Source organism: Taudactylus pleione, unplaced genomic scaffold, assembly GCF_031769625.1.
Source record: "Taudactylus pleione unplaced genomic scaffold, aTauple2 ptg000403l, whole genome shotgun sequence".
NCBI lineage: Eukaryota > Metazoa > Chordata > Amphibia > Anura > Myobatrachidae > Taudactylus > Taudactylus pleione.
The window spans coordinates 3,277,621-3,294,888 of record NW_028284805.1 but is presented as its reverse complement, the minus strand read 5'-3'; the positions used below and the strand labels follow the sequence as shown (position 1 = coordinate 3,294,888).

General features: G+C 46.5%; 1 protein-coding gene across 1 annotated transcript in view; it reads left to right on the top strand.

The window, feature by feature from the left end:
• The window catches only part of LOC148506465 (uncharacterized), a 54,115-nt gene extending 37,155 nt beyond the window's left edge, over nucleotides 1-16,960 (top strand). The window contains 5 exon segments of the mRNA XM_088446737.1: nucleotides 4,774-4,854; nucleotides 4,971-5,068; nucleotides 5,231-5,336; nucleotides 14,754-16,839; nucleotides 16,841-16,960. Of these exon segments, the coding sequence (XP_088302863.1) occupies nucleotides 4,821-4,854; nucleotides 4,971-5,068; nucleotides 5,231-5,336; nucleotides 14,754-16,839; nucleotides 16,841-16,940 (2,424 nt within the window). The 5' untranslated portion in view covers nucleotides 4,774-4,820 and the 3' untranslated portion in view covers nucleotides 16,941-16,960.
• Nucleotides 16,961-17,268: the final 308 nt, after the last annotated feature.

Sequence of the window (17,268 nt, the reverse complement as noted above, 5' to 3'; positions counted from 1 at the left end):
AAAGCACATGCCAGGCCGCCTGCAGTTTGCCAAAATGCACCTGAAGGGCTCTCAGACCATGACAAACAAAGAGTGAACTCTTTGGCGTGAATGCCAGGCCTTATGTGTGGAGCAAACCAGGCACCGCTCATCACCAGGCCAATACCATCCCTACAGTGAAGCATGGTGGTGGCAGCATCATGCTGTAAGGATGTTTTTCAGCGGCAGGAACTGGGAAACTAGTCAGGATAGCGGGAAAGATGAATACAGCAATGTACAGAGACATCCTGGATGAAAACCTGCTCCAGAGCGCTCTTGACCTCAGACTTGGGCGACGGTTCATCCTTCAGCAGGACAATGACCCTAAGCACACAGCCAAGATATCAAAGGAGTGGCTTCAGGACAACTCTGTGAATGTCCTTGAGTGGCCCAGCTAGAGCCCAGACTTGAATCCAATTGAACATCTCTGGAGAGATCTGAAAATGGCTGTGCACCGACGCCTCCCCTGCTGCAAAGAAGAATGGGCGAAACTGCCCAAAGATAGGTGTGCCAAGCTTGTGGCATATTAAAAAAGACTTGAGGCTATAATTGCTGCCACAGGTGCATCAACAAAGTATTGGGCAAAGGCTGTGAATACTTATGTACATGTGATTTCTTAGGTTTTTCTAAATTAAATTTTCAAAAATATAAAAAAAACTTCTCACACGTTGTCATTATGGGGTATTGTGTGTAGAATTTTGAGGACAGTGTGTATGTATATCTATCTATCTATATATATATATATATATATACACACACAGGTACAGACAAAACATTTATTTGTTTGCTTATCCAGGACCTGAGACAGCTGCTCTATGTACTGAGAGTACCGGCAGTTTTGGAAAATATGCATTATATATATCCGCCATGGGAGCATCAGATTCTATACATCCTGGGCTCTTCTCTCTCTCACCCCCAGTTGCTGCCTGGGTGACCCCGCCTGGCACCTGCCATCAGAAGCTCCGCCCCCATGCCCGGCCATCACCTGCTCTCAGAGGGAAGAGGATCTATGTGTGTACCATTGCGCAGGCTGCAGATCAGCGGGAGGTGGGTGCACTGACTGTCAGTAGTGTTCTGGTGCCGCCCCCAGGAGATTTACAGGAACTGCCCATCTGGGATTAAAGGTCCTCCGGACAGATCTTCTGGTTTCCGGACTGTCTGGAGGAATCCCGGACAGGTGGTGACCCTACCCCAACTCCCTGCTGTAAGATGCTGAGAGCCGCGATGACCTGAACACGGCACCACGTCCCTATCAGAGGGTCCCCCCCCACAGGACTCCCCCAGAGGGGCTGTTACAGACGTCGGCATGTATGACACAGCTCCCTCCCTTACACATACCCGTGTCCCATTCTCCTCCTGTATGTGCCGCAGTGACGCCGGTTTGTTTTACCACTTGGCCAACAGGAAAGTTTGTGTCTCTGCGTTACTACATAATAACCTATAATAAGAGAGAGAGACAGCGAGAGCTGCAGCACATAACACATACATACATGCATGAGATGTGCTGTACTGTGGGGCTGCTCTGTACTCACTAACAGGAACATTCCCAATGATAACATATATGATGGCAGCTTAGGTGACAGCTGTGTATAACACAGAGACCTCTTATCACATCCTATCTCTGTCACATTACACCAGGGGCAGCCACCCCAGCTGCTGGGGAACTACACATCCCAGCATGCTCTCCCACAGTACTGCTGTTATAGGGCATGCTGGGATGTGTAGTTCCTCAGCAGCTGGAGTGCCACAGGTCACCCTGCCCCCTGGGGTAGAGAAGAGACAGACACTGACCACAACACAGATACATTACACACATCACCAACAGGAGAGGATCATGGGTAATATTGTTTACACATAACAACCAATCAGCAGCCACACAGACGTCTTATACAAAGAATGCTGCAGAAGAGTTACATTTGGTAATATGATGTCTCCTGTACAGGCGCCATTATGTGTAAGACCGCTCATGTTTCAAAGTAAATGATGGTCTTCAGGAAAATGTCCGTAATGAGAGAAATTTATACATTTACATACACTACCTCTAGTGTTTAGATTTAAGTCCTCCTCCATATCTGATAGCACATGTACACACTCTCCACAAACATCTTTACTTCCGACCCTGAGAGAGACCATCAGCACCTGGATTTAGGAGCTCAGTATTATCAGGTGTAGTACCAATATGACCTGTGTATAGTGATCACCGCGTGGTACGTGTGACCTGTGTATAGTGATCAGCGCGTGGTACGTGTGACCTGTGTATAGTGACCAGCGCGTGGTACGTGTGACCTGTGTATAGTGATCAGCGCGTGGTACGTGTGACCTGTGTATAGTGATCAGCGCGTGGTACTTGGGACCTGTGTATAGTGATCAGCGCGTGGTACGTGGGACCTGTGTGGAGTGATCAGCGCGTGGTACGTGGGACCTGTGTATAGTGATCAGCACGTGGGACCTGTGTATAGTGATCAGCACGTGGTATGTGGGACCCGTGTGGAGCGATCAGCACATGGTACGTGGGAGCTGTGTGGAGCGATCAGCGCGTGGTACGTGTGACCTGTGTATAGTGATCAGCGCGTGGGACCTGTGTGTAGTGATTACTGTGTTATGTGACCTGTGTATAGTGATCAGCGCGTGGTACGTGTGACCTGTGTATAGTGATCAGCGCGTGGTACGTATGACCTGTGTATAGTGATCAGCGCGTGGTACGTGGGACCTGTGTATAGTGATCAGCGCGTGGTACGTGTGACCTGTGTATAGTGATCAGCGCGTGGTACGTGGGACCTGTGTATAGTGATCAGCGCGTGGTACGTGGGACCTGTGTGGAGTGATCAGTGTGTGGTACGTGGGACCTGTGTATAGTGATCAGCGCATGGTACGTGGGACCTGTGTGTAGTGATCAGCGCGTGGTACGTGGGACCTGTGTGTAGTGATTACTGTGTGTTATGTGTGACCTGGGCAACTTTGCTTCTAATTGTGGCTAAAGCTTCACTTTGGTCCTGTTTTGAAGCTGAATGTAAAAAAAAAAAAAAAAAAAATAAGTTTTATATTTAAATATTGACTTTTACATTTCAAGGTCACATGATGTGACCATTGACCTTTTAATATCTAAAAAAAAGTTTGTTTAATTTTTTTTGTACATAAAGTATGTTATACACTTAAATACAATCTCTCTTTGGCAGAAGTTTTTCTTTTTTGGGGGAAGCCTTTGGGAACAGGAGTAAAAAAAAATATTAAATAACTGCAGTTCAACCCTTCTTGCACTAACCCTGCAACTGGCAAGTTCAGACTGGTCTTGTAGTGTCTCTATTTTCTAGGGATTGCCATCGGTGGTTTTCCATCGATGGTACCATCGGTGATAACCATCATTGGTACAGTAATGACTGGTGGGTGAGGGAGTCTGGGAGAGTCACAGTGACATCATTATTATCTCTATTACTAACACAGGGACCTGACTGGGGGGTGAGGGAGTCTGGGAGTGTCACAGTGACATCACTATTATCTCTATTACTAACACAGGGACCTGACTGGGGAGTTGGGTAATTCTTGGAATGTCACAGTCTATACATTAATGTCTCTCAATATACAGGATTACACAGTAGTGAAGAAGACATCCGGTGAGTGTTAGACACCCAGCAGCCGTCCCCGTGTGTCAGGAGGACTGAGCAGGACCCAGAGCCCCATCACGGTGCCTCCACCTCACTCACTGATACATGAGTGACACAATGACCAGAAGATCCTGGAACTCGCCAACAAGATCATTCAGCTGCTGACTGGAGAGGTGACTGCTGGGAATGGGACGTTATACGGTAACACCAGGGGATGTGTCTGGGTGATGACCGGAGAGGTGACTGCTGGGAATGGGACATTATACGGTAACACCAGGGGAGGTGTCTGGGTGATGACCGGAGAGGTGACTGCTGGGAATGGGACATTATACAGTAACACCAGGAGAGGTGTCTGGGTGATGACCGGAGAGGTGACTGCTGGGAATGGGACATTATACAGTAACACCAGGGGAGGTGTCTGGGTGATGACCGGAGAGGTGACTGCTGGGAATGGGACATTATACAGTAACACCAGGGGAGGTGTCTGGGTGATGACCGGAGAGGTGACTGCTGGGAATGGGACATTATACAGTAACACCAGGGGAGGTGTCTGGGTGATGACCGGAGAGGTGACTCCTGGGAATGGGACATTATACAGTAAAACCAGGGAATGTGTCTGGGTGATGACCGGAGAGGTGACTGCTGGGAATGGGACATTATACAGTAACACCAGGGGATGTGTCTGGGTGATGACCGGAGAGGTGACTGCTGGGAATGGGACATTATACAGTAACACCAGGGGATGTGTCTGGGTGATGACCGGAGAGGTGACTGCTGGGAATGGGACATTATACAGTAACACCAGGGGATGTGTCTGGGTGATGACCGGAGAGGTGACTGCTGAGAATGGGACATTATACAGTAACACCAGGGGATGTGTCTGGGTGATGACCGGAGAGGTGACTGCTGGGAATGGGACATTATACAGTAACACCAGGGGATGTGTCTGGGTGATGACCAGAGAGGTGACTGCTGGGAATGGGACATTATACAGTAACACCAGGGGATGTGTCTGGGTGATGACTGGAGAGGTGACTGCTGGGAATGGGACATTATACAGTAACACCAGGGGATGTGTCTGGGTGATGACTGTATCATTGTGTGTGTCAGGTTCCTATAAGGTGTGAGGACGTCACTGTCTATTTCTCCATAGAGGAGTGGGAGTATATAGAAGGACACAGGAGTTTGTACAAGGACGTGATGATGGAGAATCACCGGCCCCTCACATCACTGGGTAAGAGGAGACTGTCATGTATTGTAATGGGGAGAGCAGCTATGGGGCCACCTATATACACATCATCTGATAATTACATATATACAGTGTAATCAGTCACTGTGTGTGTCCTACAGATGGAGCCAGTAACAGAAATACCCCAGAGAGATGTCCCCGTCCTCTTTATTCCCAGGATGATACAGAGGAGAATCACAGTGTCCTACAGGAGGATCAGGTAGGTGAAATTCAGGGAGTTGCCCAATACCAAAGTGACGCTACAGTATATGATCTGTAGGACAGCTGTGCGGGTCTCATACACTGATGTCTTCTGTTTACTCAGAATTAAATCAGTCATTATTATATGTATGTTATTTGTATTGTCTTGTGGGATATTCAGGTTGAAGAACTTACTAAAGTAGAAAACCTAATGGTAGAAGAAGAGACGTATGTGATGGGTGATCAGCAGTGTAAGGAGGAGGAAATCCCTACAGCTATCAGCACAGGTGAGTAATAATCACTAAGTACAGAACAGTCACATATTCTCCTTGTTCTGTCACTACAGCAATCTCTTATGCTACACCCTCCTCTGTCACTACAGCCATCTCTTATCCTACACCCTCCTCTGTTACTACAGCACTCTCTTATCCTACACCCTCCTATGTCACTACAGCAATCTCTTATCCTACACCCTCCTCTGTCACTACAGCACTCTCTTATCCTACACCCTCCTCTGTCACTACAGCACTCTCTTATCCTACACCTTCCTCTGTCACTACAGCACTCTCTTATCCTACACCCTCCTCTGTCACTACAGCACTCTCTTATCCTACACCTTCCTCTGTCACTACAGCACTCTCTTATCCTACACCTTCCTCTGTCACTACAGCACTCTCTTATCCTACACCCTCCTCTGTCACTACAGTAATCTCTTATCCTACACCCTCCTCTGTCACTACAGCACTCTCTTATCCTACACCCTCCTCTGTCACTACAGCACTCTCTTATCCTACACCCTCCTCGGTCACTACAGTAATCTCTTATCCTACACCCTCCTCGGTCACTACAGCAATCTCTTCTCCTACACCCTCCTCTGTTACTACAGCACTCTCTTATCCTACACCCTCCTATGTCACTACAGCACTCTCTTATCCTACACCCTCCTCTGTCACTACAGCACTCTCTTATCCTACACCTTCCTCTGTCACTACAGCACTCTCTTATCCTACACCTTCCTCTGTCACTACAGCACTCTCTTATCCTACACCCTCCTCTGTCACTACAGTAATCTCTTATCCTACACCCTCCTCTGTCACTACAGTAATCTCTTATCCTACACCCTCCTCTGTCACTACAGCACTCTCTTATCCTACACCCTCCTCTGTCACTACAGCACTCTCTTATCCTACACCCTCCTATGTCACTACAGCACTCTCTTATCCTACACCCTCCTCTGTCACTACAGCAATCTCTTATCCTACACCCTCCTCTGTCACTACAGCACTCTCTTATCCTACACCCTCCTCTGTCACTACAGCACTCTCTTATCCTACACCTTCCTCTGTCACTACAGCACTCTCTTATCCTACACCTTCCTCTGTCACTACAGCACTCTCTTATCCTACACCCTCCTCTGTCACTACAGTACTCTCTTATCCTACACCCTCCTCTGTCACTACAGTAATCTCTTATCCTACACCCTCCTCTGTCACTACAGCACTCTCTTATCCTACACCCTCCTCTGTCACTACAGCACTCTCTTATCCTACACCCTCCTCTGTCACTACAGCACTCTCTTATCCTACACCCTCCTCTGTCACTACAGCACTCTCTTATCCTACACCCTCCTCGGTCACTACAGTAATCTCTTATCCTACACCCTCCTCGGTCACTACAGCAATCTCTTATCCTACACCCTCCTCTGTCACTACAGCACTCTCTTATCCTACACCCTCCTCTGTCACTACAGACCAATGAGGACATAGCATCTGCCCATTGGGGGAGTCGAGAGCCATCAGCCCCTATTATACTCCTGCTCTCCCCCTCACATCATGTCACTGTGTGTTACCAGCCCAGAGATCTGACCAGTCTCCTCCCCACACTCTCTGGTATTTGTCATATATCACTACAAGAGATGTCATTCTTACCTCTGACACATTGTTGTAATTCATTCCCTGAGCGATGGGAAGAGACTTTGGGGTAAATTTACTAAACAGAGTTTTTAGAAGTGAGTTTTAAATGTGATGTTGCCCATAGCAACCAATCAGATTCTACTTAACATTTAACTAGCACCTTCTGGAAGATAATAGCTAGAATGCGATTGGTTGCTATGGGCAACATCACTTTTAAAACTCAAAGAAGGGCTCTGAGAGCTCAAATGTGTAGATCCTTTGAACATGGGGTGTATCATCTGAACGGCCAAGAACATCTGCATGATGTGATATTTCTTGTACCTTTTTAAAAAAAAAAATTAATGGCGCAAATAAAGCTTTTCCTGCTTCAAAAGACGCCTGTATATGCTTTTATACTGTGCCTACCAGCTTAGCACAATACGCTGATCTGTACTTTGCCTATCCTGAGGATGATCCATAGTAAGTGGCCAGTGGAGGATTTTCAGGCACCAACCTGGAGGTGTTACAGCTGGGTTACAACAATAACCAAGAAGCAAGCGGTGCCAGTGTAGGAGCCTGGTGGCAGCGAGTTACCCTTGTGCAAAGCAGTCGGAGGTGTCAGTAATAGGTGGCTGCTGATGGAGGGAATCCTTGTGCAGCATTAGTGACAAAGTAACCCATTCAGGAATAAGTAACCTCCCCACAATGTGTACCAGCCAGTGGAATAAGGCCATCTGGTCACAGTTACCATAGGCTTGGTATTGTCTGCAGATCATAGGACTTGCAGTATATGTGGACATATGTTGCGTTCCCTTCCTGCATGTAGTATCTGAATATTGCATCTTCCAGATGGCTACTGCTGCATGCTTTAATGCTGTCTTGGTCTTCTTCCCTCTTTCCTGTGCTTTCCCAGTTGTTAATGGAGAATCACCTTCCCGGCCAAGATTTTTACAATTCTGGGTCTGTACTCCCAACCCAATGGCCAGTTATCTTATTTGACATCATATTCGTGAGCTGTCTGGCTTGTTAGATCACTACCTATATGTTTGGTTCAAGGAATTTTTCTGGCAGTCAGCAGAAGCCATAAGAGGGAGTAAGTATCCTTGTCTCTGCTCAGTCCATCACTCCCTCTACCCATCCCAGAAAGACCGTGGCCTCACATCTCAAAGGATTTGTTCACCAATTTGGTGGCTCTGGGCAGTATTTGACCTCAGTAACCATTACCATGAGTCCAACTTTCTTATACATATTCCATCTCTTCTCTCCAAACCTACTTCTCTGTCCTCTTCTGCGGTTCCACCTGTGGTTCCATTGTTATGCAGTGTCTGCCAACTCCAGAAGTCCATGTGAAAATAAGGAAAGACGACCGGTTACACCTTTACCACTCAGGGTTTGTCAGTGGGTGTAGGTAGTTAGCGGTGTCGTTATTCTCCTCCTAGGAGAATAATGACACCACTACCTACCTGCACCCACTGACAAGCCCTCAGAAGCCACCAGAAGTCTCCTTGGCAGCACAACCGAGTAGAGCCACTGCACATGATGCTGAGCCCGGGCGCCGCGAGATCTCATGAGATCGCATCACCCAGAAGTCTCGCGGCTAAAGCAGTGTGGATAGTAGCACAGGCATAGCAGCAGCGAGAACGCTGACAAGGAGGAGGACACGGGACACCAACTACCAGGAGATACCTGAAGGAGAACGCAAGAGGACGCAGCACACCAGGAGGTGTGCATAGAGGACGTCGAGAGTAAGTAAGTGCACCTGGGGGTATGGGACGCCACCCCGCCAGAACACTACTTACCAACCTCACGTACAGGACACTAACACTAGAGTATTATTGACTGCTACAAGCTACAGAGGACACCCAGGTATGCCCACTGAGACCATATCATAGAACGTATACTATACTCCCCCCCTTTGTTTCTTATTACCATTGGTGCAGAAACATATCATTGCGTCATAAAACGTGAGAGGACGCCTCACAAGCTAAGCTGCTACTCAGAACAATTAGCCTAGTGAATTCCATAAGAGCGCTGTAACATACAACCTTTAAAAAAAAAAGAAACTAACATTGGCTAGATGGCTCCGTATGACAATCTCACAGGCTTATACGCAGTCGGGTCTTCCTGTTACAGCTTCTGTTACTGCTCATTCTACTCGGTCTGTGGGTCCCTCGTGGGCGGCTCGCCGTGGCACCGAGCTGTAAAGCGACCCCGTGATCCTCTGTCCATACTTTTCTGAGGTTCTATGCTTTTGATACCTTCGCCTCTCCAGGATGCGTCCTTTGGGTGCCGGATTCTCCTCTCAGCGCAGGAGCGTCCCCACCTTTAAAGGACTGGTTTGGGACATCCCCAAGGTCTCCCTGTGGAGCCTATGGACCCTGAAGAAGAAAATGAGTTATGGTAAAACTTACCTTTTGTTAACTCTATCTTCGAAGTCCATAGGGTCCACAGGGCACCCGTCCCGACGCACCTGGCTTCAGATGGGCTTTGTTCTGGTCACCGATTTTCTGTCTTCCTTCTCTCATCCTCCTCCGGCCTTTGACTTGTCACAAAACTGAGGTGCCCCTGGCTCGGGGGCGGGGTATAGGGAGAGTTGACCAGTGTATCCTGGGAGCTAAAAGCTTTATCTGCATTGTGCCCGGTTTCCTCATCCACCATCTACACCCCAAGGTCTCCGTGTGGACCCTATGGACTTCGAAGAAAGAGAGTTAAAAAAGGTAAGTGTTACCATAACTCTCATTTTTACCCTTTCCCACCTGGTGAGTGTACTAAATGGGAAGTCCCTCCTACCGTGTATTCTCATGTGGCATAATTAGTTAAAAGCTCTACATTGCCTATACCCTCCACATCTTCCCTTAAGGATGCTACAGATAAAAAACTATAAACTTCTCTTAAGTATGTTCACTCATTTTCTGGTGCTATGGCCGCAGCCTGGGTAGCTAAGGCTATTGAAAGATGGATACATGCACTTGAAGAAAGCATGTCATCAGAAACCAGCTGGCCTTTGTCTCCAATATGCGGGAAGCGACCTCTTATTTGGGAGAAGCTGCGTTAAATACTGAATTCTTCTAAAGCATCTGCGACCTCGGTAGTCGCCCACAGAGTCCTTCGGCTATATCTTGGACAGCGGACACGGAATCCAAGAAGGCGCCCGAATCCTTACCCTTCTTTGGAGACTGTTTGACGCAGAGTTGGACAAGATTGTGGCTAATCTGCCAACCTCAAAATATGCCTTTTTACAATAAGCAGCTACCCCTAAGCCTAATAGGTGGGCCTTTCGTCCCTAAGGTAAGGCACAAGGACAGTCCTTTCCAAGGCACCCTGCTTCAAACAAGACCATCAAGTCTAGATCTAAGCAGCCTTGGGCGGCCAGACATCCAGCTCCTAAGTTTGGTGACAGTCCCTCCGCCTGATGGGGTGGGCCTCCTCCTGGGGGATCCCAGGGTGGGAGACCGACTTCTGCGGTTCGCTGACTCATCGCATCAGACAACCACAGACGCCTGGGTCAGAGAAGTGGTCTCTCATGGATACGCTCTCACTTTCCAGAGACGTCCTCCCCAGCTATTTTTTTTTATTTTTTATTGTACAGGTCTTCCATTAGACCCCATCAAGGCCCAAGCCTTCGAGAAAGCCATTTACTACATGCTAAGCTTAAGTGTGGTAATACCTGTTCATTCGGATCTTCGAGAAACTAGTTTCTATTCCACTCTCTTTTTGATTCAGAAGCCCAATGGTTCTCACCGGCCTATTGTGAATCTCAAATCTTTCAACAGGTTTATCCGGGTGCCCAAGTTCCGTATGGAAACTCTACGAACTATCATTATGGCAATGGAACCTGGGGATTTTATGGTTTCCCTGGACATTCAGGATGCATATCTGCATGTGCCTATTACGCCATCCCACCAATGATTTCTGCGGTTTGCTGTTCTGCAGCAACATTACCAATTTCGGGCACTGCCTTCTGGTCTGGTAATGGCCCTTCGGGTCTTTACCAAGATAATGGCAATTATGACGGCCTACCTGAGGCGTCAAGGTGTCAGAATCCTGCCGTACCTAGATGACCTCTTAATTTTGACACACACAGGCTGTTTTACAATGCCTTCTCCAGCTGACCATTGCCTGGATCTCTTCAACACAGGATGGTACGTCTGTATGCATTCCTGGATTCTCGGGTACAAAGGATCTTTCTGCCAGCAGACAAGATTTCTGTACTGCAATTGTGTATGCACATATTTCTCCTCAACCGAAGAGTATTCATTCACTCAGCAATGCAGGTCCTGGGGTCGCTGGTATCCACCTTCGATATGGTGGAATATGGCCAGTTCCACTCCAGGCCTCTTTAACAACTGATTCTATCATGGTGGAATGACCAGTATCATCTGATCCGGTCCCAGACGATCCTCCCAGGAGGTGCGGCTTTCCCTCTCATAGTGGCTGCAGACATCTCATCTGGACAAGGGTTGCCCCTTCTGGATCCCAGAGTGGGAGCTCCTCACTACGGATGCCAGCCTTCGTGGATGGGGCGTGGTGACAGGTCGTCATACCTTTCAGGGAAGATGGATAAACCAGGTAGGAAAGTCGCCTGCCCATAAATACCCTGGAGCTTTGAGCAGTGTACAGAGTGCTCACTTTGGCACAACACCTTCTCCAGGGCAAGTCGGTCCAAATCCAGTCCGACAATGCGACCACAGCTGCCAACCTCAACCATCAGGGAGGAACGCGAAGTCGGGCAGCCATGGAGGAAGTAGCACATATCCTAATGTGGACTGAATGTCATCTCCTGGCAATTTCTGCAGTATTCATCCCTGGAGTCCTCAACTGGGAAGCGGACTTCATAAGCCATAGGATATACACGCAGGAGAATGGGCTCTTCACCCGGGTGTTTTTCAACTCCTTGTGGTCAAATGGGGCTTGCCAGACGTAGACCTCATGGCCTCATGTCATAACCACAAGATCCCCAGGTACAGGTTCAGGACCAGAGACCCCTTAGCCCCCTTCGTGGATGCTCTGGCAGCGAGGTGAGACTTCAGTCTCGCTTACCTCTTTCCTCTGATCTCCCTTTTTCCAAGGGTTCTCTGGAGATTAAGGCAGGAAGGTGGCACAGTGATAGTGATAGCTCCAGCCTGGCCCAGGCACCAGAATCTTTCCATAGACCTTCCCTTTCTACTTCCTCTATGGCAGGACCTTTTAGCACAGGGTCCTTGTCTGCACTCAGACTTCCCTAGTCTGTCTTTGAGGGCGTGGCTCTTGAGTCATCCCTCTTAAGAGCCAAATGTTTCTCTAGCTCTGATTAGGATGAGGAAGCCTTCCACAACCCGCATCTGTCACAGAGCTTAGCACTCTTATTTTTAAACAGTGCTCATCCAGATGTTATGACCCTATGGTTTTAGGGGTGTCTGGGTGCTTTTGTTTTATTTTTTTATCTAGGACAGAGTTGTTCTCAGTACCCGGATAGTTACTTTCCAAAAGTGTTATCCCGGGTTTATCATTTGAATGGAGTGTGTGGTTCCACTTTGTCAGATCTTCATGTATGCTTTGCCGTGGTGCATCTGCTAGACAATTGTGCAGGGTGGCCACATGGGCTTCCGTTCCACACCTTCCTTAGGTTTGTTTTTGCCTTTGATTTTTTTTGCCTCAGGATGCTTCCGTTGGGGGCAGGATTCTCCTTCCTACTCAAAAGCAACCCCACCCTTAGGGAAACTGCTTTAGGGTGCTCCCATGGTTATCCCTGTGGACCCTGAAGGAGAAATTGAGTTATGGTTTAACTTTCCCATGTTAACTCTATTTCTTCAATGTCCTTTAGGCCCACAGGACGCCCACCCTGACACACCTGGTTTCAGATGGGCTTTGTTCTGGGAATTTTTTTCTCGGTCACGGATTCCCTCATCCTCTGAGAGTGTTTCTAGAGTGGATTGATCTTCCTTCTCTTCTCTCCTACTCCTGCCTTGGGCATAAGTAGAGGCATATTTATGCTTTCCTAATGTCCAGTTTTCAGTGTGAAGAATTACAGGGACTTCAGTCTTTTCAGTGACATGAAACCCAGCCATAGGGTCAGTAAATTGGCCCCTTCTTCTCCTGTCTGATACATTGCTGCAGTCCACATAAGTTCCGTATCCATATTACTGTCTGTCTTGAGGATCCTCTTACCGTGGAGCTTTGCTCATAGAGACATCTAATACACAGGTCTGTAGCCTAAATGCCTCTGACACAAATGTAGGGGATCCTTTTACTAATTCTGGATCAGGAGACAGTTCTGGAAATCTCTGGCAACATTGTTTTACATTTTGTTGCTACTATTATACTTCCTTTAGGGCCATTTAAAGTGTAATTGTTTTTTTTTAATTTCGTATTGTTACATTTATATGGTTCGACTACTTGATAGTAAAGGCCAAGAAAATATAAATTTTTTAATTTTCACCAGGAAGATATATATTTACATTTTATCAAAATAAATTCAACATGTGCACCAAATAGCCGCTGTCACCATATCTGACTGACTGAAGAATTCCCTTCACTTATATACTTCCATACAGAAAGTCTTTCTGTGATATAATGCGTAGAGTAGTGGCCCGACACACACACAGGGGTAGATGTATGACGCAGTGACACACACAGAGGGGTAGATGTATGAAGCAGTGACACACACAGAGGGGGAGATGTATGAAGCAGTGACACACACAGAGGGGGAGATGTATGAAGCAGTGACACACACAGAGGGGTAGATGTATGACGCAGTGACACACACAGAGGGGTAGATGTATGACGCAGTGACACACACAGAGGGGTAGATGTATGACGCAGTGACACACAGAGGGGTAGATGTATGACGCAGTGACACACACAGAGGGGAGATGTATGAAGCAGTGACACACACAGAGGGGGATATGTATGAAGCAGTGACACACACAGAGGGGTAGATGTATGAAGCAGTGACACACACAGAGGGGTAGATGTATGACGCAGTGACACACAGAGGGGGAGATGTATGAAGCAGTGACACACACAGAGAGGGAGATGTATGAAGCAGTGACACACATAGAGGGGGAGATGTATGAAGCAGTGACACACACAGGGGGAGATGTATGACGCAGTGACACACACAGAGGGGGAGATGTATGACGCAGTGACACACAGAGAGGGAGATGTATGACGCAGTGACACACACAGAGGGGTAGATGTATGACGCAGTGACACACAGAGGGGTAGATGTATGACGCAGTGACACACACAGAGGGGTAGATGTGTGACGCAGTGACACACACAGAGGGGTAGATGTGTGACGCAGTGACACACACACAGAGGGGTAGATGTATGAAGCAGTGGAAACAGTGGAGAAGTGCGCTGTTTAGCCTGACTAAGACTCTCTTGCATCTCTCCTGGGGTACGAGCAGAAGTCCGCGAATACTACAGATACAATGCTGTCTTCTGGCCTTAGTGTGGCGGAAACAGCATCGCGCTGGGCAATGCCGGCTCTTGTGACTAAACACCATGTTTAAGGTGCGAGAATGGACATTCTCCGACATAATAATTAAATACCTCCGAGAGCTCCTTCCCGGCGCTATTCAGATCATGCGGAAATGAATCCTACCCATTGACTTAAGCACGGTACCTGAAGAAGTGCATTTTCTTAAAGCAGATTTCCATCTTCCTGTACAAAGGATCCTTTAGTGGATCTCCATCTCCCTATAAACTGGATATCTACCCTGGGGGGCTTTATTTGTTTTTTTTTCTCAATTTAATGAGGGTTTAATGCTGTGGAGTGAATTGGACAATTACATCTTATGACTCTAACCTCTGTGTTTTTACCCACAGAACGTTCTAAAGATCCATCTCATACTAAGGAGCAATCAGCCTCATGTGATCGAGGAAATCTCACAGACACGGACATATATACACCCACATATCATACACAGTATACACCTACACATACTAAGGAGGAATCGGCCTCATGTGATGGAGGAAATCTCACCGACACTGACATATATACACCCACATATCATACACACTATACACCTACTCATACTAAGGAGGAATCAGCCTCATGTGATGGAGGAGACCTCACACACACTGACAATTATACACCCACATATCATACACAGTATACATCTAGTCATACTAAGGAGGAATCAGTCTCATGTGATGGAGGAGACCTCATACACACTGACATGTATACACCCACATATCATACACAGTATACACCTACACATACTAAGGAGGAATCGGCCTCATGTGATCGAGGAAATCTCACAGACACGGACATATATACACCCACATATCATACACACTATACACCTACACATACTAAGGAGGAATCAGCCTCATGTGATGGAGGAGACCTCACACACACTGACAATTATACAACCACATATCATACACAGTATACATTTACTCATACTAAGGAGGAATCAGTCTCATGTGATGGAGGAGACCTCACACACACTGACACTCTTAATTCAGAACTTGTACATAAGAGAATACATATAGGCGAGAGACCGTATTCTTGCTCGGAATGTGGAAAAGTGTATAAAACTAATTCAGGACTTGTTAAACATCAGAGAAGTCATACAGGAGAGAGGCCATATTCTTGCTCGGAATGTGGGGAATGTTTTAAACTAAAGTCACAACTTGTTAGGCATCAGATCATTCACACAGGAGAATACAAATATTCCTGCTCTGAATGTGGGAAAGGTTTGACATGTAAATCAGAACTTGTTAAACATCAGAGAGTTCATACAGGAGAGAGACCGTATTCTTGCTCGGAATGTGGGAAAGGGTGTAGTAATAATATAGAACTTGTTAGACATCAGAGAATACATACAGGAGAGAAACCATATTGTTGCTCAGAATGTGGGAAATGTTTTAAACAAAAGTCACACCTTGTTAGGCATCAGATCAGTCACACAGGAGAATACAAATATACCTGCTCTGAATGTGGGAAAGGTTTTACATCTAATGCAGAACTTGTTAGACATCAGAGAATACATACAGGAGTGAGTCCATATTCTTGTTCGGAATGTGGGAAAGTGTGTTGTACTACTAGAGAACTTGTTCAACATCAGAGAGTACATACAGGTGAGAGACCATATTCTTGCTCTGAATGTGGGAAAGGGTATGCTAGTAATTCAGGACTTGTTATACATCAGAGAAGTCACACAGGAGCGAGACCGTATCCCTGCTCAGAATGTGGGAAATGTTTTAAAGAAAAGTCGAAACTTGTTATACATCAGATGGTTCACACAGGAGAATACAAATATTCCTGCTCTGAATGTGGGAAAGGTTTTGCATGTAAATCAGAACTCGTTATACATCACAGAAGTCACACAGGTGAGAGACCATATTCATGCTCTGAATGTGGGAAATGTTTTACACGTAAATCAGAACTTGATATACATCAGAGAAGTCACACAGGTGAGGGATCCTGCTTTGAATGTGGGAAATTTTTTGCACGTAAATCAGAACTTGATATACATCAGAGGAGTCACACAGGTGAGGGACCATATTCCTGCTCTGAATGTGGGAAATGTTTTCTATGTAAATCAAAACTTGTTATACATCAGAGGATTCACACAGGAGAGAGACCGTATCCGTGCTCTGAATGTGGGAAAAGCTTTACACAAGGTTCAATGCTTGTTAGACATCAGAGAATACATACAGGAGAGAGACCATATCCCTGCTCGGAATGTGGGAAATGTTTTAAACAAAAGTCACAACTTGTTAGGCATCAGATCATTCACACAGGAGCATCCAAATATTCCTGCTCTGAATGCGGGAAATATTTTACATATAAATCAGAAATTGTTAGACATCAGAGAGTTCATACAGGTGAGAGACCATATTCTTGCTCGGAATGCGGGAAAGCTTGTAGAAGTAATATAGAACTTGTTGTACATCAGAGAAGTAACAGGTGAGAGGCGGTATTCTTGCTCTGAATGTGGGATATGTTTTACATGTAAATCAGAACTAGTTATACATCAGAGAAGTCACACAGTATACCCATGATCATGCTGTGACTGAGGAGAGGGCGTTATAGTAATCAGAACTTGCTGTATATAAGAGAAGTCACACAGTATACCCATGATCATGCTGTGACTGTGAGTAGAGGACGTTATAGTAATCAGAACTTGCTGTATATAAGAGAAGTTACACAGTATACCCATGATCATACTGTGACTGTGAGGAGAGGACGTTATAGTAATCAGAACTTGCTGTATATAAGAGAAGTCACACAGTATACCCATGATCATGCTGTGACTGTGAGGAGAGGCCGTTATAGTAATCAGAACTTGCTGTATATAAGAGAAGTCACACAGTATACCCATGATCATGC